The 22,117-nt window shown below is 40.7% G+C and overlaps 1 protein-coding gene across 5 annotated transcripts in view; it reads left to right on the top strand.

The window, feature by feature from the left end:
- Window positions 1-22,117, top strand: part of SORCS1 (sortilin related VPS10 domain containing receptor 1) — a 579,121-nt gene that overhangs the window by 438,474 nt on the left and 118,530 nt on the right. For all 5 annotated transcript variants that reach the window (XM_055560720.1, XM_055560719.1, XM_055560721.1 and 2 more), the window contains 3 exons: window positions 2,156-2,274; window positions 5,016-5,105; window positions 12,634-12,813. In XM_055560720.1, the coding sequence (XP_055416695.1) occupies window positions 2,156-2,274; window positions 5,016-5,105; window positions 12,634-12,813 (389 nt within the window). The remainder of the gene's footprint in view (window positions 1-2,155; window positions 2,275-5,015; window positions 5,106-12,633; window positions 12,814-22,117) is intronic.

Here is a 22,117-nt window from a genome sequence, read left to right as displayed (position 1 = left end):
GGCTGAATAAAGCTCTCCTCCTTCCCTGTCCTTAGAGCTTATCGGCAACTGTCAGCCATTGGTCAGTTGGAGCAAATGTGCATGTCGCCCCCTACTGGCACTGCTTGTAGAGTACAGGTTTGCCCAGATTCGGACACGACTGAGCGACTGACCTGAACTTTAAGTAAAAGCAGTGGGCTGCTGTCTATGGGGTCGCACAGAGTCGGACACAACTGAAGCTTCTTAGAAGCAGCAGTGCTAGAAATGTCCTTCAAGGAAGTCATTGCTGCTGCTGCTAAGTCGCTTCAGTCGTGTCCGACACTGTGCGACCCCATAGACAGCAGCCCACCAGGCTCCCCCATCCCTGGGATTCTCCAGGCAAGAACACTGGAGTGGGTTGCCATTTCTTTCTCCAATGCATGCAAGTAAAAAGTGAAAGTGAGGTCGCTCAGTCGTGTCCGACTCTTAGCAACCCCATGGACTTCAGCCTACCAGGCTCCTCTGTCCATGTGATTTTCCAGGCAAGAGTACTGGAGTGGGGTGCCATTGCTTTCTCCAGGGAAGTCATTAGTGAATCCTTATATCCAACTCAGCGTACAATTGCCTACCCCCATTTCATGTAAATAATCATGTCCTTATTTCTCCATTTGGAGGAGTGTATTTCTTCATACATCTTTGTATGTCCTAAAATCAAACTCACCCATTCGTTAAACATCAAAAAAAAAAGGTAAAATAATTTCCTTTTTTGTTCAAAAAGATATATTCCAGTAAAGTGCCATGTTCCAAAGAATATTTATTTATTATGTACTATGTGCTGATTTGAGAAGGAAATGGCAATCCACTCCAGGACTATTGCCTGGAAAAATCCCATGGACAGAGGAGCCTGGTAGGCTACAGCCCATGGGGTCGCAGAGAGACGGACACGACTGAGCCACTTTACTTTCACTTTAGATTGTGATAAGTTCCATGAAGGGAATTAACAGGATGGAGTATTATTGAAAAGCAATCATAGGAGACCCCTAGAAATAACAGTAAGCTGAAATCTAGACCTTTGTTAGAGAACAACCTGGGGAGAAGCCTTTAGAACAGAGGGTATAAATGTAAGCCTCTTAAGTGGTAGAAAATGTGGCCAAATTTCTAAACATATTTTAGGTCAGCTTGGAAGAATCACTTAGAGAGAAGAGATTAGTGTGAGGGGAGGTTGAGGCAGCACTGATGGAAGGTTTGAATGTATTCAGGAGCTCTGCAAAGGGAGTTCTGAGTGACGTCTGATTCATAGAGAGTGCAGAACAGTTGTGGCTGAAAAACAGACAGCCTCCCTGGTACAATATATTAATACTGTCAGCAGCAGGGGTCAAATCTGTTAAAAGCCATTTTTACTGGTATGTTTATCACCTGCTCTGGTCTCAGGTGAGAGGCAGGGTCTTAGTTTGCTGCTGCTGCTGCTGCTGCTGCTGCTGCTGCTGCTGCTGCTGCGTCGCTTCAGTCCTGTCTGACTCTGTGCGACCCCATAGACGGCAGCCCACTAGGCTCCTCTGTCCCTGGGATTCTCCAGGCAAGAGCACTGGAGTGGGTTGCCATTTCCTTCTCCAGGGTCTTAGTTTACTCAAATATAAAATGAGAGCAATGTTTCTGAGTATGGAAGCTCTTCTCAATTCTGTTTTATTTCCAATTAGTAATAGAAGAAAAACCTTTACCTTGACATAGGGCTGTATTGTTTATAACAGGGTACTTCTAGCATGAGATGACCAATGATTGCATGTATGTTTGTGTGTTTCCCTATTTATCAGAGTATGGCAGTGAATCCTATTAATAAGGAAAGAAAATAACTAAAAAAGCACAAGTATTATTGCCAGCTTTTGAATTTTTTTTTTTTCAGTTTGGTTTGGAAGGAAAAAAAATTAGCTAACAGAATTTAGTATTCTAGGATGACAAGAGTTGGTGGAGGCACTGGAAAATAGTGGTGGTGGTGTTGATAGCAAGTGAGTAAAATAATCATGAAAATTTAAACAATGATTATAACAACAGTAATGTGGTTAATAGAGAATGTGAGGTTTGTTGAAGGAACTGCAGATGGCAAGAGAAACAGAAATGTCTACTCTGACTCTATATACTGTGTGTAGATCACCCCACCCGCATTTTTTTCTTTTTCTTTTTCTTTTTTTTTTTTTTTCAGATTCACAATACCTAACATGCCGAATGCAGAACTGCACAGAGGCCAACAGAAATAAACCTTTCCCAGGCTACATCGACCCAGACTCTCTGATTGTCCAGGACGATTATGTGTTTGTTCAGGTATGAAAGATCTGCTTCCGCTGATTGGCTCAAAGACATTTCCCTTCCCTGCTTCTAATGCAGCCCCTTCACCTGCTTGCCCTCCCTGAAGAACAATAGAGAAAGAAGCAAAGGCATTCTTTTTTTTTAACAAAAGGAACATTATCAAGTTGAAGTTTCTATACTAACAGAATAGTAATTCCTTCTATTGCCTGTGAATTTGAAGTTACTGCTTCTTAGTGAAAGAATTCAGAGATAAAGTAGTTGGTAAGAAGTGGATGTATTTGGAGAGAAACACAGTCCATAGAGTGTGGGCCATCTCAGAGGGCTAGTGAGAGTTTAAAAGTACGGCAGTTAGTTTTTACAGCCTGGGTAATTTCATAGGCTAATCAGTGGGAGGATTATTCCAGTTATTTTGGGGAAGAGGCAGGCATTTCCAGGACTTTTCGACCTTTCATGCTTGCCCTCAGAACTGTCATGGCACTGGTTGACATGTCTTTTAGCGTGCTAACTAGTACAGTGAGTGTATAATGCAGCTCACAGTGCCTTGGAAACAGAATCTTCCCGCATCTTGGACCCAGTTGGTTCTAATCCGTCTTTGCCATGTCCTATGACGTGTCATTCTTTTAAAGGTTCTGCCCTGTCCTCTTCCCTCCTGTTTCACTTCCTTGGGGCAGTGTCTGGGCATGTGTCAAAACGGGGTCCTGGGGACACTGCTCTGAATACTCAGGTTGTCTCCAGAACTAAGCACACTTGTATTCATCCTCGTCACATTCTGTGTTCCAAAGAGGCTCCCTTCAGTTGTCAATAGGACTGAGCAGATATGTCAGTCTCTTCCTAGAGCAGTCAGCCAACAAGCCCCCTCTTCTGAACCTACCTTAAAAATAGAGAGCCAGGTGGTAATAAGCTGTGGGGTGGCTGGAGGTGGTGGGCGGCAGAGCCAGTAATCAGCCATTATTGTCAGACACTGCTGTGATTAGGATCAAGAGAATTTAGATGAGACATTCAGGTGGGTTTTTCACTTCCAGAGAGAGTAGAGAACAATTTGAGAAACTGTGGGTTCAGGAGCAATTAGAAGAGAGAAGGAACAAGTATCCTTTGTTTCTTTTTGCAGTTAATAAAACTTTAAACTTGTTTGGACAAAACATTTAAAAACTCAGTTGTTGCTTTTCATGTTAAAATTGACAAAGTTACTATTGCTAAATAGTTTATATATAATACACTACATACATACAATTTCACTATGATTGAGACATTCTAGACACTACTATATGTACTTGGACAAGAAGTTATAATTTAGAATATTTGATCCCAAATATCGAAAAGCAAATGTTCAAATTCCTTGTACTTTTAAACTATTTCACAATTACACACACACACACACTTCCTTTTTTCTTCAGGAAAATGAGTAATGAGCACTCTGATAACTTCAGCATCAAATTATCAAGTGACACTAAAATGGAAAATGGTTACCCATATTGGTTCTATATATAATTCATTTCTCCATCAGTGGTGCTTCCAGGGACCTTTCCTGTTTTCTATTAACAGTTTATAATCCACATATATGACTTACAAATGAGAATCAAGTGTGCATTTAGAGTTTCATATATATTTTTACCCAGGCCGCTATGAATATATAACCCATCTCTAGGACTAAGAGAGAGCTGGCCACATCATGGTGAATATGATAACTTTCCAGTCACATTTTTATGTGTCTGATGAAAATTCACACAGAGCATTTGTTGACATTCTGAGTATGCAAACCAACTGACTTCAAACTCCAGGTGTTTATATGAGTTAAGAGTGGCAACAGGAATCCAGAGAAACTGAGAGTAAAATGGTGGTTTTCAGAAGCTAGGGAAATGGGGAGATGCTGGTCAAGGGTATACGTGTCTAGCTATAAGTTCTGGGGATATAGTATACAGCATGGAGGCTATACTATATTATATACTTGAAAATCATTAAGAGAATAAGTCTGAAATGTTATCAACATACACACAGACACACACACATACAATCTTAATTAAATGAAAAGATGGAGGTGATTGCTAACCTTATATGTGGTAAACATTTCATAATATGTATGCATCAAATCATATTGTACACTTTAAAACTGCATACGTTATGTGTCAATAATATCTCATTAAAGGTGGATTAAGGGAGAGTTTGGCAGTGCAGCCCTGACACCTCATTCATGGTGCTCAACTGAGATGGAGACCACCCTGCTCTTCCCCCTCCCTCAGACCCACCGGGTTCTTTGGGCTGTACATCCTGGACGGACCTGGGGCAGTAGCGCACCATTCTCTTCCGGGAGGGGGAGATCGAGAATGATTTAGAACCCGGAGATGGGGGCGCCGGTCCTGCCACTGTGTGCCCTGGCCCATTCCCTTTTGATATGGCACGGGGACCTGTTTGTGTGGTCACAGTCTTGGGGCTAGAGAGAGCTGGGTTGCTGAGGGGCTCTGATCCAATATACTCTCAGGCTTGTGTCAGTTAAAAGAAAAATAACCAAAATTCTTTCCTGACTTCTGAGCCACAAGGCAAGTCGAAGAATTGTATTTCTGTCAAGCGGGTTCAGTTTGGGCCTCTGACCAACTCACATACACCGGGTTGTTTTGGAACTGGATGCCAGTGCTTTGCACTTGCCCGCAGCAGCCACTCGCGCTGTTGCGCTGGCACCTCCCCCTTCCGGGCAGGGACTGTTCTTCTGTGACCCGTAACTGGTAGTGACTCCTTTTACCACCTTTGTGCTTACGTTGCAGCTGACATCAGGGGGACGGCCACATTACTACGTGTCCTACCGAAGGAATGCGTTTGCCCAGATGAAGCTCCCCAAATATGCTTTGCCCAAGGTACGGCCTGAATCAGCTCCTCTATTTCAGTACCTATTCTTTTTCCCAAGGACCCTTTCAGTCCCTTGTAGTTATTTTTTTTTAAATTCCCCATCTCCATTTCTCAAATTCACTTATATTCTTTTTTGCCAATCTCACCATCTTCCTTTCTCTGTCGGTGGTCCCTCCCTCTCATATCCCTCTTTTCCTCTCTCTCTGATTCTTTGTAATTCTTACTACAGGGACATCTGAGTACACTGATAACTGATTTGCTTTTGCTTGCCAAGTGGTATGTATTGGTTTTTAGCAAAACAGAAACTATGCTTTGGAAACACAGTATATCAGAGCAACAGGTATGATACATGTATATTCTGACCTGTTATTATTTATAAAGTGATACAGTCACTGTATCACAGATACGGTGATACAGCTTCTGACCTTTGCTTTCCCTCCCAGTGGAACTTATGAGACTAGTTGTCTTTAGGGTTCAGCGACACAGCTAATTTTTTAAACTTTCCCCAAAACATACTCTTTTGAAAATAGAGGCAGACAAGAGACTCCCAACAGCTCACATCCCCAGGCTGTCTCTCTATAAACACTGAAGAACTGTGTTAATACGGAGCGCCACCTAGTGGAAGTGAAACTTACTTAGGCGCTCAAAGTTGCGGATTTGCGGTCTTGTTGCCACTGTGGTATTTTAAGTGGCAGTAAATTGTTAAATGCATCGTGCCTTTTTTTCTAGCAACAACCACTGAAATGCGTCTTCATTAAAAAAAAAATTATTGAAGTATAGTTTATTTGCAGTATTATATTAGCTTCAAGTGTACAACATAGTGAGTCAATATTTTTTCTAGGTTATATACTCCATTTAAAGTTATTATAAAATAATGGCTATATTTTCTCATACTGTATAATATACCCTTATTTATTTTATACGTCGTAGTTTATGTCTCTTAATCTCATACCTTTATCTATCCCCTTTACCATTCCTTTTCCCCACTGGTAACCACTATTTTGTTCTCTGTATCTGTGAGTCTGCTTCTCTTTTGTTACGTACATTTGTTTGCCTTATTTTTTAGATTCCACATATAAGCTATAGCAGAGAATGTGTCTTTCTCTAACTTATTTCATAAGCATAATTCTCTTTTGGTCCATCCTCATTGTCACAAAAGGCAATATTTCATCCATTTTTATGACTAATATTCCATCGTATATTGATATGTATGTTGCTGCTAAGTCGCTTCAGTTGTGTCCGACTCTGTGCGACCCCATAGATGGCAGCCCACCAGGTTCCCCCATCCCTGGGATTCTCCAGGCAAGAACACTGGAGTGGGCTGCCATTTCCTTCTCCAATGCATGAAAGTGAAACGTGAAAGTGAAGTCACTCAGTCGTGTCCGACTCTTCACGACCCCATGGACTGCAGCCCACCAAGCTCCTCCGTCCATGGGATTTTCCAGGCAAGAGTACTGGAGTGGGGTGCCATCGCCTTCTCCGATTGATATGTATAATGGGATACATATGTGTACACACACATGCATATGTGTAGTTATATATATATATATATTTGGGTGCATTTATCTTTTTTAATTAGTGTTTTGTTTTCTTTGACTATATACCCAGCAGTGAAATTGCTGGATCATATGGTAGTTCTATTTTTAGTTTTCTGAGGAACCGCCATATTATTCTTCACAGTGACTACGCCAATTTGCATTCCCACCAACAGTATACTAGGGTTCTCTTTTCTCTGTATCCTTGCTAATCCTTTGGAGCTTTTTGATGATAGCCATTCTGACAGGTGGGTGTGTTGATCGTAAAACAAGGAAGATGTATGTGGTTATAAGAAGGGAAGAGTGTAGGTTTAAATGCAGCTCAGCTTTGAAATCTTTGGTTGAACAAGGAGCATCAATAACTTCTTTTCAATTGTATTTTCATAACTCTGTGTCTTGTGTTTTTATTGCTGAGTTTGTAATATGGTCTCTTGGACCAATACCAGCTTCCTGCCCAGGGGCCCTGTGATAGATCCGGCACAAGGGCACTGCAGGTCTTCTCTCCCAGGAAAGCCAGTGGCTTCTCCAGGCAGAATTCTTCTTGGCCATCACTCTGCCCCTAACCCTAGCGTAGTGAAAGGTGAGCTGTAAACCTCAGCCCATTAGAGATAATAACACATTAAATTATGCTGTTAACTTCAAAAAACTATTTCCATGTGAGTAGTTACTATTTTCAGCTGCTAAGAGATTAATAACAGTGGTAATTGCCCAGAACTGTATGCCTGTGCCTGTATATGTTTAAATGCTCCTCACTCGTGATTTAGCTTGAACTATCTGTCCATGGGGTCACACAGAGTCAGACACGACTGAAGCGACTTAGCATAGCATGCATACATAGCATTTTACAAAAAGACAAACACAACATTGGAGTTGTGCCTTAGATGAGAATTGGGTAAAGTCAGTAAAAGAAAAATTTAGTGTTGTTAAAATTTCCCTTGGTAATCTTTTAGGGAGGTCCATGAGGGAGTTGATCATGTTATCTTGGTAAGTTCAACAGAGCTGGTGGTTTTATTTCTTTTGCTTTGTTTCCCTTGAGCACTGAAATAAGTTTCTGACTTTGATTGACTGACAAATGAAGTAGTTGGCTTGCAAGATTTACACCTTTAAAAACAAGAATACACTCAATGCAGTGAGATGCTTCTGTTCAAGAGGCATGTGGGAATTGGGACCAAATCAGGAAACAGCATATCTGAGCCACTCATCTCTTGTTTACTTTTTCTTGGGAATATACTTTGTGAGTGGAATAAGTTTCAGCTAAACTAAATGCTACTTGCTGCAGAATCAAGGCTAAAATATAAGTCTCTGGACTCCCAGACCAGCATTCCTTGTATTATACTCTTCTACTCTCAAAATAAATTAATAGATTCTATAACTAAAAGGGAGCAGCACCTCCCACTCCCCCAGATTTTTATACACTGAGTAGCGTCCAAAGAAAAAGTCCCATTGATCTAAGTTGTCTCAGAAATGGTAGTTTAAAATCAAAGAAATCACTTTGGTCCCTTGGCTGGTGTTAGGAAATGCATACTTTCCATTGCTTTTTCATAGCCATCCCACCAATCACTGTGGATTATCGCGCCCAGTGGTAACGTGCCAATCTGGAAAGAGTTTTACTTTGAGCCTAAATTGGCTATCTGCACCCCCACCCCCACCCCCACCCCCACTCCACTGTCCCGGATGAGCATTTTCCATTACTCAGCCTCATCCGAGGTCTGAGGTTAGAATGTGGTGATTAATTTAGCTTGTTCCCAGAAAAATCAGAGCCACTACAGCAAATGAATGTATTATTTGGTCCAAGTAGGTGTTTATTATTTAAGGCAAAGAGATGCCTCATTACAATCCCATTACGCCTTCAAAGAGAAGCCTCAGCTTGGGTGGAGTGATCCATGGCCAAGATGTGTATGTTTCATGACCTGCTATCAAACCTTTTCCTGCTGCAGCAGGAAAGGAGCAAAGCTCCATGCTCACTGAAAGAATGGAGACAAAAGACAGCACTTCCATGCTCAGATTTTCTTTAGAAATCCCCTTCCATTGCATCAGCTCTGAAAAGACTGAGGTTAACCTGAGCTGTATTAAAAAAAATAATAATACAATGGCAAAGATGATCGGAAAGCAGGGGTGGGGAGATTTTAATATTGCTGTTACAATTAAGAGCCTGAGGCCCAGCAGAAGGAGAGCTAGTGACCATTTTCCTCCCTTAACATACTTGGAGCTCATTCTGAGCTACTCAAGTGAGATAAATGAGGCAATACATATGAAAGTGCTTTGAGCATTTTGGAGGACAGATACTCTATAAAAGCAAGGTAATATTATTATTAGTATGGATCTAGTTGTCTGTGTTGGAGAAGATCGATGTGAACTCGGGTGTGGGTGATGAAAAGGCTGCTTGATTCACAGCGAGAGACCCTAATTCCAGACCTAGATCTGTCACTCACCTGCTCTGAACCTTGGGCTGGTTTATCAATTTCTCTGTTTTTGTTTTTTTTTTTTCTTCTTCTTTTTTTACATACAGAGCTTAGATTCAAAATAATATTTTCTCAAATGTGTTATTCAATAAAATGCCTTTAGAGATGCTTCATGAAAATTTGGTTTATGATTGAAAGTTTAAAAAAGGAAATAAACTCCATTCCATGCTCTTTGTCTGGAGACTAACAAGCTCACCAGTATTTAAAGGTTCTAGGATGTCCTGTGAGCAAGAAAGCTGTATAATTTGCATTCATCAAAACATTTTACAAAGGGATCCATTAAAAAAAAAAACTATTAAAATCCAACAATATTGATGCCCTATCGAATGGACATTGGGAAATGCTCTAAAAGATCTCAGAGTTCACTTCTTGGTCTAAAATTTTGTGTCTCAGTATGAGCTTTCAACATGAAGTGCCATTTTGGGCGAAATAGCATGTTTTCCTGATATAAGTGGATGTAGACAAGAAAAGGAAAGATGGTATTTAAATATGTCATCGGTTTCAGTTAAAATATTTAAGACCAATGTCATCTGTCATTTTTAAACAGTCTATTCAATAAAACTAGATTGTATTTGGAGAAAGAGATCTGTCCTTGGCCCTTATCTGGTGATGACCATTTAATCTGTTGTTTTTTAATTAACTGATTTTTAATTAAAGGATAATTGCTTTACAACGTCGTGTTGGTTTCTGACATACATCAACATGAATCAGCCATAGTTCTGTGAATAGTTCTCTAAGTCACTTAAACATTTAAAAGCATCCATGTTTTCTCTTCCACATCTACCAAGGACAAGTTTAAGTGGGCTGGGATAATACAGATGATTTACTCTGGCCCCTAAGATTATTTAATACGTCGTGTATTTCGTGTATTTGTGGCCCAGACCTCAGAGGTTCACGAGGGCACTGATTCACTCCAAAGACAGAGGTGGGAATTAGTTATGTGATGTTCGGGTTAGTGCTGAAATATTTCAGCTGGAACTCAGGGATGGTGCTATACCCGCTGACAAGAAAGGAAACATGAATTGGGAGTAGTTGTTTCAAAGTTCTAAATGCTAGTGTAAGGATGTTGATATTTGTCTTGTAGGAAATGGGAAACAATTGGCCCTCCATGGATGAATGACCCTTGGGCTAATTTCCACAGTTAATTGCTTCCATTAGGAAAAAAAACAAAAACAAAAAACATGTGGGTGAACCACTTTTTTATTAAGTGTATTAGTGTATATATAATATATATAAATATAATATTTCAATACCCTAATATTTGCAATGAACAGAAAGGCCAAATCAACCTGGCTTAATCAACAAAGGAGATTTAGGGTTTGTGTAACTAAAAATAGCTAGCATGTATGGTTCCAGGCACTGTTTGTTAAATGCTTAATACTTACTAACTGATTTAATCCATTCAACTCCATGAAGGGCATGCTATTATCTCTAGTTTGCAGGTAGAAATTTTGAGGCACAAAGTTCTGTTCACACAGCTAAATTTCAGAGCTAGGATTTGAACTTAGCTTTATTTAAAGACCATTCTTTCAATCATTTTGCTTTATTGTCCTCTCTAACAAGTTCACACATGGCCAGACTTCTTAGGTATCCACATTCAGAGACTCCAAGAGTGTCACAGAATTTGAACCATCTCTCTTTACCTTTTGAACCTACTTTTTTTTTTCTGGATTGGCTTATCCTCTACCTGCAAGATATGTCTCAAACAGATCTAGATTTTATTTTTTATTCTGACTGCTTGCGAACTAACAGTGAAATATAGTTTCTCTCTCTGTGTAGTAATTCACAGTCATTCTAGAATCATGTCTTAAGTTTGCTTGGCTGGAATGTCCATTGCCAATCCAACAATCAGCGTTCCCTGAATGCTAGGCTTGCAAGATCACTTCTGATGCTGAAGGTGGGAGAAAGTAGCAAAGACTGAGCATAGAGGGAAATTTGTCTGAGAGGGATGAGAATGTTTTTCAAAGAACATCAAGCTACCATTGCCAGAAGAAATGTACATAAGAAAAATAAAATGTACTTAAGTAAATCATGCATTGGGCAGCTTTTATACCAAACCTCACTTTACATTATTGACCACCTTGGATCCATGGGCAGGATTCACTGGTGGGCTCCTGACTCTGGATTATTCCTATAAAATTGCAATCAGACTCCAGAGTATGGCAGTAAGGTCTGAAAAGGGGTCAGGAACATGAAACCCTTTGAGTAAGGACGTCTTCCTTCTAGAATCACGTGAGTTCACTATGATCAACAATGAGAGGCTCATTCCTCTGTGTCTAAAACAGACTTGAAGCTGACTGCTGACTGACTGATTGAGAGAATATGGGCAGAGGTTACAATGAGAAATTTACAAGTTAGGTAGAATTGGAATTGTTGTCAAGGAAGACTGACGGATGTCCTGAAGCCTTTCAAGGAGAATGGATGATTCCTCTTGGAGAGTCTGAGCACTGAGCTACACAAAGGCCAAGGATCTTTTCAGGTTGTTCTTCTACCTTTAGGCTTATGTGCAATTCTGTTATGTTTTGTTTTGATTTGGGGTTTTTAAAGTGATACTGATATGTACCACCTTGGGTGAAGGGGGAAAGATTGCTGAGAGCAATGAGCTGGCATCCTTGAGGGAGACGGCAGGCCTTGGTCTGAGACAGCAAGCCCTGGTCTGTGTCAGCCTCTCTCTGAACACCTACTCCTCTGGGTCAGAAGTCGGGGAGAAAGGATTCAGAACCGCCACCCCAGGGGTTCTGCTCACTGCCTCTCATTACCTCTGCCTTGTTTCTATCTTCCAGGACAACCAGAGGCTGAAAACATCATCAATTATGCAGAGTGTTTTTCCTTCTTTTATTTAAGGTTTCCTGCTGAACTTCTCAGGGTACATGTTTAGATAAGCTAAGACCTGGAGTGCTCATTAACCTGAAGGTTAGTACTCTGGGGTCTCAGGTAAACATTTTTCCTCTGGGATTTCTAGGGCTTGCTGAGCCTTAGGGAAGTGCTTCTCAAACTTGGATGTGCATATTATCCATCCATGGATCTTATTAAAATCCAGGTTTCTATCTGACAGGTGAGGCCTCAGGTTCTGTGTGTCTAAACGTCTTATGGGTGATGGTCATGCTGCTGTTCCATAGACCACACTGAGAGAGGCAAAGCTTGTCTGTTTTCTCTCTGTCCCTCATTCTGTCCCGTATATGCCTTCTGAGCATGTACTCTGTGTTTTGCAAATTTATCAGGATGCCTGATTCTCCAAAGTCATACATCTTTGAGAAATTATCTTTCAAAGTATCTAATGAGGCAATTATATTGTAACTGAGCTACCAAGCATCTCTCTGTCTTATTTTCTGTTGACCTTACCTTGTAAGTGACAAAGGAAATATGTGACTAACACTCAACTAATTGTTATTTCACAGATACACAAAAAGAAAATCTCTATCTTCCCTCACGCTACCTACGTGCCTGTCCTGGTGTTCCTCATCTTCACATCCTGTGGATACATGCCAGGGGCACGTATAAAATGTTCTTCCTCTCCCCTTCCCTGTGTCTTTCCTTAGGACATGCATGTCATCAGCACGGATGAGAACCAAGTGTTTGCAGCAGTCCAAGAGTGGAACCAGAATGACACGTACAACCTCTACATCTCAGACACACGTGGAGTCTACTTCACCCTGGCCTTAGAGAATGTCCAGAGCAGCAGAGGCCCTGAGGGCAACGTCATGATCGACCTCTATGAGGTATGTCACAAGGCATGTGTGGTCTTCCGCCACTGCAGAGCTTTGACCGGCAGTTGAAGGCCATGGGTTGGCCCTTCCCTCAGTCATTTTAATGACTAGTTCCTTACGTGGCCTCAGTCTGTTTGGGAGAGGGAAGGGATTGCAGAACATTTATATTGGTCAATTTGCAATTCACAAGACATCTCTGGGAGGGATTCTTTGTTGACCAAGTCCAGAGGACTTGGAAAGTATCTGGGGAAGCAGTTAGGTAATTAAAAGGTTTGAATAAGAGTGGGCCTAGTATGAAGTTTGAAAATAGTCTTAAAGGACTGATAGATGTCAGGGGTGGAGCAAAGAAGTGACGGGCAGTGTTCTCTTATGTCTCAAAAGAAAGAACTAAGAGAACATCTTTGCGTTGCATCAGAACACAATCCCTTGACAAATGCTTTACCTATTTAGTTCATGCAGAATATTGAGCAGAGTTCCCTGTGCTATACAGTAGATCCTTGTTTGTTACCTATTTTAAATACAGCAGTGTGTACTTGTCAATCCCAAACTCTCAATCTATCCTTCATATATGTGTAACTGAATCACGTTGCTGTACATGTGAAATTAACACAACATTGTTAATCAACTATGCCCAAATACAAACTAAAACTTGAAAATTATTGTAGCTAAATATTGGGGGGGAAAAGAAGACACTCACTTGGACTTGAAGACCTTTCTGACTACATAACCTCTACAGGCTGATTGTCATCTTCTCAGGGGTCCAATGTATAAGATAAGATTCATATGTCTTTCTTTTCCTAAAGAGGGCTAAGGAGGAGAAACAAAAAGCAGAGTTTACCAGATTTCCTTAAGGGAACTCTGACCCTTTTTTTCTCAGAAGGACCAGGTTCAAAATAAAGTCATGTGTTGGCTCAGTTAGCTTTCATGACAAACACCAACACTTTACTGGCTATTTAAAGTAGAGTCAGGTAAAAGAAAGTTGCTATTTGAGGACGGATTTTATCCATGCGTCAGTCTTGTGCTATGAAGGATTCATAGTGGGTTATAATGAGCCATTACAAAACATATTTGGAATTTGGGAAGTGCAAACATCTATTTATATTCTATTGAAAAATAGTTATAAAACTGATTTAAATGTGTTCAGTCGCAATGATACTGTCATTTGGTTGAGGATAAGCTCAGAGAATATAAGTTGTTTGTGTGATGAGTAGAAAGGGAATCATATCCAGTTATGTCAAAGAAAGAAGCCAATTTCACTTAAGAAACGTAAACCTATCATTGGAATTCTTTTAATGCTCTCTATATTCCTTCATCTTTAGGTATTTTGGGGAATTTTCTTCTAGTATCTAAACTTCTCTGTATGTATAAAGGCATGTTAGCAAACTGTAAGCACAACTCAGAGCTCAAGTATTTGTAATGGAAATTACAGTAGACAGCGTAGGACATAGTTTGTGTGTATATATTTAGGAAAATACCCTGCAAACTTTTTATGCAGTCACAAATTTCTTCCACTTCATTTCCTGCCCATGTTCCCAATAAATATAGTATCATATATCTCAGCCTCAAACAGAACATGTATTCTGGAAAACATTTACGTATTCTAGTGATTTACTTTTAAATTCATGTTGGATAAAATTGTAATTTAGGGTGTAAATTTTGGAGTCAAGCAGGCTGGGTTTAAATCCTGGCCATGCCATATATATATCTCCGTGAGATAAATCCAACAACTTTTGAGCCTTAGTCTCCTTGTTTAAAATAAGGGGATAAATGTAATATCTACTTGATAGGATTTCTTTGAGGATGAAATAAGCTAATCTTCTTAAAGTACTGTGAACAGTGCCTGAAATATAGCAATACTCAACTGATTATAGATAGTATAATCAATATTACATTCCAATGAGTTTAAGCCTGAAAACAATGTTCTAGTCTTATAATCTTAAAACCATCCCATATTATTTAAATGCCCAATGTACTTCCACTGTTCAGAATCTCTACTTCTTCATGTATTGCAGTTAGCAAGGCCACATGCCATCCTTTATCACCAAAGTTGTCTTCTTATGCCATGCATGCATGCTCAGTCATGTCTGACTCTTCTCAGAGTGTGTGACCCCACAGATTATAGTCCTCCAGGCTTCTCTATCCATGGGATTTCCCAGGAAAGAATACTGGAGTGGGTTGCCATTTCCTTCTCCAGGGGATCTTCCCAACCAGGGATTGAACCCGGGTCTCCTGCATTGCAGGCACATTCTTTACCATCTGAACCTTTTCTTATAAACAAATGTAAATGGCCACATTTCAGTCCTCTTTTGTAAATGTCTTATAAACATTTAAACTTTAAGTGTATTTTGTTGAAATATCACACATTTTCTTGCTTTGATCCAGTATTTACAGTGGAAATATCTTGCTTCGAGAGTGTTAAATCTACTCAACTGTCCCACACTAATCAGCCAGTTGGCTTCTCTGGCCTTGGATCTGTCCCTGCTCTCTTGAAAACATCTTCTGATTTTCAGCTGGTGTTTTTCCTTCCTGCTGACCTTCTCCCTCTTTTTAAGTCCATGTGGAATGGTTTCTCTGGTTAATTTTATTTTCTGCCAAAATGGAGAACATTTTAATCAGCCCCTTGATGATGGAAAAGATGACAGATTTGAACAAGAATGACTTTGTCATGTCCTGTTATTTGCAACTGTCTCCATGAATGGTTTTCTGAAATCAAAAATTACTAACAGGCAGGGGCTGAGAAGAGGAACCAGAGTGACTCTGAACACGGCCAGCCATTTTTTGGTAACCTTTGTGTTTTCCCTTTGCATCTCTCCTTTCAGTTGACTGTAGGGAAGCTGCTGGCTCTTATTATCCTCACTTTGAACGGTGGTGGGACTACATTATGTAAAGGCGTTCTGCATCCTGGGGCCAGGGGAAGAAGAGGCTTTGTTTTACTAACCTGGCAGTTCACAGAAACTTATTTGAAATTGATGTGATCAGAACAGCAATGCCATATAGGCTGATTACCTAGATAGAAAGAATATTGGCTGACATGGAACCTGGCACAAGTGTTCCTTAAAGCTGATTGTTCTGCCTAGCAGGAAGCTGAAAGCCATCCAGCATGAATTTCCCAGTAGAATGACAATGAATGATCAGTGGTTAGAGATAAATGAGAAGTAAGAAAATCCATAAATGAATTAATAAGGAGGAGAGATGAGCAACATGCCAGGTGGGGGTGACAGAGATAGAATATATAGAATGCACATCTGCTCACGTTTTGGGGGTGACAGAGGAAGATGACATGCATTCTTGGCCTCTACATGCTGATCACCTGCTGTTCTCATGTGCTGTTTAAATTATGTTAGCCGAGGTGAACTGTGTAATATGACTGTGTGATGAGTCTGTGTATCAGGCATATGTATTGTTGGTGAGTCTATGTGGGAAATGCAGAGGGAGGCACAGTTCTCATGAAAAATAATCATTTTATTTACTCTCTCCTTGGAACCTTACAACAAATGCGGTTCTCTCTACACCAGAACCATGTGTATGTATGTGTTGAGATAGGGAAATGTTGGGGACAAAGTGTTGGGGCCCTATCTTACATGGTTTAGTTATTGAAATACCAAAAATTCCCCTCAATGTGAGGTAACCATTGCCATGGACCCCATTCATGAAGAGTCAAGATGTGAGTCAGGAAAGTTGGCCTCAGAGCAAAAATGCTGGGTAGTGATTTTTGTTGAAGAAAGATCACAGTAAATAGATAATATTTGGGATACCATTTAGATACATTATAAAGAAGCTTTTAAATTATCTCATTCAATCTATATATTAACTTTATGACACAGGGACTGGAATCATCACTCTTGTTTATAAGTAAATGGAGGCAGAGAAAATGCAATCATTTTTTATAAGATTACAAAGCTCATAAGTGTCAGGATTAGGATCTGCATTCTAGAGTGTGCAATCTTTTAACTAGAAACTATTGTGTGTCTCTAGAAAGATCAGCATTCAGGCTTCTATTTGATTGTGGCCAAGTAGTAACCATAACATAGAAGCCCATTAGAGAGCAGCATAAATCATATTAGACTATACCTATAGAAGAGATCAGACGGGAAGAAGAAAATGGTCTGGGAAAAAGCCAACATAAACAGAATCAACAGATGATGGCTTTGGACCTGTTCACCATTTACTAAACCAAGTCCTGAGCCTGCAGTTTAAGCAAATTCACCCTTATGTTATCCCGAAACTCCCACTTTTGCCTGGTGGATGTGTTCATGCAAGAGAATCCTAGAAACAAGTGTCCTAAGATTCTGTCATTCCTGAGGAGCACAAATTCTCCAGGGGCACCATGTGGAGCAGGTCACAGAAGACAGCAGGCTTGATGGTGGCCGGAGCAAAAGAGCTGCGATGAGTGTGTCTGAGACACATGGTTCCTGGTATATCTGTCTGGAGTGGATGATGATACGGAGTCTGACAGCTCTGGGCAATATCCTCCCTCCTCTGGGAAGGGGATATTAATTAATGATGATGGCGAGCCCTTTGGTGTAATGGACAATGACAGTTCATCCCAGACAAGCAGAAGGGATTGTGTTGAGAATGTAGCCACCTGGCTGCGAATTCAGAATGCACAGAATGTATGCATGCATGAGTGAGGCACAGTGGGCGGTATGACAGATGTAACTGGTGAGCGGTGCATTTTGTTACACACATAGTGTCTTCTGTATCTTATGAGCTGCTGCTGCTGCTGCTAAGTCACTTCAGTCGTGTCCGACTCTGTGCGACCCCATAGATGGCAGCCCACCAGGCCCCCGTCCCTGGGATTCTCCAGGCAAGAACACGAGTGGGTTGCCATTTCCTTCTCCAGTGCATGAAAGTGAAAAGTGAAAGTGAAGTCGCTCAGTCCTGTCCAACTCTTAGCGACCCCACAGACTGCAGCCTACCAGGCTCCTCCGTCCATGGGATTTGCCAGGCAAGAGTACTGGAGTGGGGTGCCATTGCCTTCTCTGATGTTATGAGCACCTCTCTCCAAAAGAGAAAGCTCCACAATTCTGATGATGTAGCTACACCTTGATTCTTGGGAAAAGACTACCTCTTACAATCCAGCATAAGAGGTAGGGAAGAAAATTCCTCTCCCATTTAGGACATAGTTATTGCAAGACATAGAATATACCCTCTAATTATTTAAGGTGATTCTCTCCCTGGGTAGGTGAGTGCTGCCTGACCAAGACAACAGGGAAGGAAAAAATACTTAGCCTTTGTTGGCAGTGGGTTCTCTGATGACAAAGGCACTTGCTGGGTATGTGTCTCTCCTGGCTGGGATCCTCTCTTTAGAACAAAAAATATCCTGTCTCCAAAGACATAATGGTGGCAGTATGTTCTCTTTCCCACCATTGTCATTTATTCATTTTTTAAATTCTCTTCTAAGTTTGATATTTCAGATTCATAATTAAAGTCTGAGATAGAGAGGATGGGAAGAATCAGCTCCCAGCCAGCATCAGGGAAATAAGCAAAATTTCCTGTGTGGGAATCTTTCTAACATGGCCACCATGTGGAATGTATGAAAGATTTGGGGTAGAAGAGCACCTTCTAAGGAGGAATATTAAGAAACAAAGGAGATATCTGGAGTTCTTTATTAAAATCACTAAAGAAATCTAAGTCCCAGGACCTGGCATATTCTGACTCTCAAAAAAAACCTGCAGAGTGAATGTACACTTCCTTAGACATTCTAGGTGCTATTTTCCTGGTACCTAGAATGCATAAGTGATGGATATTAAAAATATTAATTGAGCAACTACTGAGTACATGTACTGAAGAATGAATGAAAAGCAATTTCCTGTAATATCTACATATAACATTTCTCTCAGGATGAGAGAGAAGTTTGAAGAACTAGTATTGCCAAAGGGTTAGGTTCTTGGGTTCTCAAGTCAGACACACTGATGTGGAGTGCATTCCCAAGGTTCTTGGGGGAATGGCCTTAGAGTGATTGGCCCCATCCGGTATTTGGTTCTTGCGTGTGTAGAATGAGGATGCAATGAGTCTGCCACTTACACTGCATGGAGGGATGGATGTGCACTTGCTTGCAAAAAGCCTTTCATGTCATGTCTGACATTTCTTAAGTATTTCATCAATTTGGGGCACTATGAATTTGCTCTCTCTTTTAATGCAGAATTCTTACTACCTATTTTACTAAAAACAAAAGTAGCACTTCTTGTATAAAGTGATTTTCCATTATCAATTTCAGTGAGAGAATATGGTGGATTGAATGATAATCCAGAAGTTATACCCAAGTGAGACATGATGATGTGCAAGATGACAGGAGAAGCTAGGAAGAATTCACATGTGGTAAGAAGTTTGAGGAGTACCAGACACATTTCCAGGAAGACCAGTGCCCTTGAGAAGCTTACACGGTTGTTGAGAACCAAGATGTAGGTACCATCTGTGTGAGAGACATATTGAAGGACAGAGAAGAAGAGTTGGGGACAGTCAGGATTAAAAGAGAGGTTCTGGTTTCTGGTAAAGACTTACTGAGCTGGGTCTTGAAGGAATGGTAGGGAGAGATCAGCGTTGGGATGCTGTCCCAGGGAGTGGGGGTAGCCTTCATGATCAAAAAAGGAAGAGAAGAGAAGTAAAGGTGGCACTTGGAGGCTGATATCCTGAGGGCAGGGCTTTGTGTTGTCTTGAGGTTTGAACTCTGACACTTCATGTTGAAAAATCCAGTCAACGTGGTATTTTTGGCTTGTAGGATGTTAGAGAATAAGAAATAATGACTAAATAACTTTGAAACTTTTGGTATCATATTCCCCCATATGACAAAGAAATAAAAGTGGCTTCTCAACATACTCAGCGTCTTTGTGCAGAATTGAGACAGGCAGAAGAGGTAATAGCAGCTCTTCCCTGAAGGGAGGCAGACTGCCAGCAGCGGGGTGTGCCATCTCCATAGGTGCGTCTTCCTGACCTCCGTGTCTACGTGAAGGCATGCTTCAGTGGGAATACTGGTCCACCCTCCACCCCGCAACCTGCCCTATCATCCCACCACAGCCCACCCCAGTGCACAAATGGGCTCATGATGTGAATGCAGAGGGAGTTGTTTGGAAACAAAAATGTGTACCCTCATCCTCAGCAGAAACCTAGACCTTAGACACACACACACACTAATACATATATGCATATATGTACACACATATACACACATGTACACACATATTCCACATTTTGGGTACTAATACTGCTCCCTTGGTATCCAGAGTCTACAGTAAGAGGGTAGAAGTTCTAGAAACATAACGAGACCTCATAACAGGCATGCACTGAGACAGGCAGGTGGGCTTCTCAGGCTCAGGGAAAAGGAACCATGAGTGGCACAAAAACCTAACAGCAGGCAAGGCTGACCATCTCTGCAGACCAAGCCCAAGAAGCCTAATAAACAGATACACAAATAAAATAAAAATACACTCCAAATGGGATTTTCCCGGATTAAGTGCCTTGGCCACAGAGGAAAATAAGCAGACCTTCTTCAGCTCTATCCTTTATTGTGATACATCCCCCTGGCTTTGCTAAGTTTGTACTCCTCAAGATAAACCTGAAGGCCAGGTTGCCAGAGATGAATTACAAAGCTCTAGAGGCATTTGATAAAGCCAGACAATCAGGGGCCAATAAAGTCCCCCGCTTCTGCAAATCAAATGCACCAGCTTCTAAACACGCGTAGCCCTGCTCTGACACCTGGGACAAAAGAGGAACGGGGCGGGAAACGGCAAGGGAACTACTGGAATAGGTAATGTTTTTTTTTTTCCTTCTCTATGTCCTATAAACTTCGAGTGTTGCATTGTCCATGTTTGGTACTGCTATGGAGGGAAGACAGGTACAACTGTGAGAAAATTCTGATTTATGAAATCAAAGCTTTAAAGACTTGTCAGTATAGTGTCATTTAAATATGTAACAGCCTCTCGAACATATGCAAGACCAACATGGGCTTCCCTGGTGTGTAATCCTTATGGAGCCGGTGTAGTGAATAAATAAATGTTGTTTGCAGTTAACATACCATTGTTAAGAGGTAGAGTATTCCTTGAAATTTACATCTTCCACATTTGTGGAGGATCCACAGTGTGTAAAAAAGTATTCTGACTACTGTTACAGGCCCCAAATGAAGCTTGTTTTCCTAAGTAGTTCAAAGTATTCCCCCCAGCAACTCATTTATACCATTTATTTGCTTAACAAACTTGTTGTTGCAAAAGAGTACAAAGTTGGCTCAACTCTAAATTATCCCAGATGCCAAAACAGCAGGTACGAACTAATGAGGTTTGACTGTGTCAAAAGCAAAGGCAAAACGTGCGTGTTCTATTGATAGAAGCCCAGCCTCTTTGAATTGACAAAGTCAGAGCCGTATTTGCTGAAAGAATGTCAGAAGTCTAACAGATTTGGGTGTGAACCCCAAGTCTTTGTTATCCTCAGCAATTAGATTTCATTTATGCCTGTTTCCTCATCTGTTGAAACAGGATGATGTGCTGTGCAGGTTTATAGCGAATATTGGAGGTTTTACCTAAAAAGGACTGGGTTTAGTGTTTTGTACATGGCAAGGACTGATACCATGGTTTCATCCTTCTGCTTAAATTTTTCATATTATGATATACAAGGGAAGTCAGATAAAGGACCTGAGTTAAGTTAAATGGGTTCAGGTATTCTTTCTAGCTTATTCACTTACTCTCTGCCTGTGCTCCAGAAAGCCACTTAATCTAAGTTTCTATTCCCTTATCCTCAGATGAGGCTGTATCTCCTTGGCTTTTGTGAGGATTAAATGAGATAACCTTTGCAGAATGTTAGAATGCACCTGTCAACACATTTCAGACCCTTTTCTCACTACCAAGTTTTCCTGGATTGTTATAGTTTAAAGTAGAGTCAATTATGCATAAATATGTTTAATTTAAAACATGTGAAAAATATGGCGCACAATTAATGATTTGTTCCTGCACAGTTTTGACAACTTCTTTATTGTTGCGTCTTTCCTAAGATATAAAAGAGAAAAAGTAATCATGTTTGCAGAGTCAAATAAATAATAAGGGCTGTTTATGGTAGGATTAATAGTATTATAGAAATTGAGGAGGAATTGTTTGACAATTTAGGAAAACCTACTTCTTTATGTTTAAAAGCTGTTCTCTTTTGCTTAATGTATTTTGGTAGTTTAATAGATCTTTTACAGAAAAAAAATAGTGATAGACATTGGATCCAGAGTTTGTACTGATCTCTCTTAATTGCCCAAGGCTGTGAATAGTGCAGTGATTACATCATTAAGGGCAGGGGCTGTGAAACCACAGAGCTCTGGGTTAAAATCCTTGGGCTACCACTT

This window comes from Bubalus kerabau, chromosome 22 (assembly GCF_029407905.1).
Source record: "Bubalus kerabau isolate K-KA32 ecotype Philippines breed swamp buffalo chromosome 22, PCC_UOA_SB_1v2, whole genome shotgun sequence".
Taxonomy (NCBI): domain Eukaryota; kingdom Metazoa; phylum Chordata; class Mammalia; order Artiodactyla; family Bovidae; genus Bubalus; species Bubalus kerabau.
This window is presented reverse-complemented; position numbering and strand designations above follow the sequence as displayed.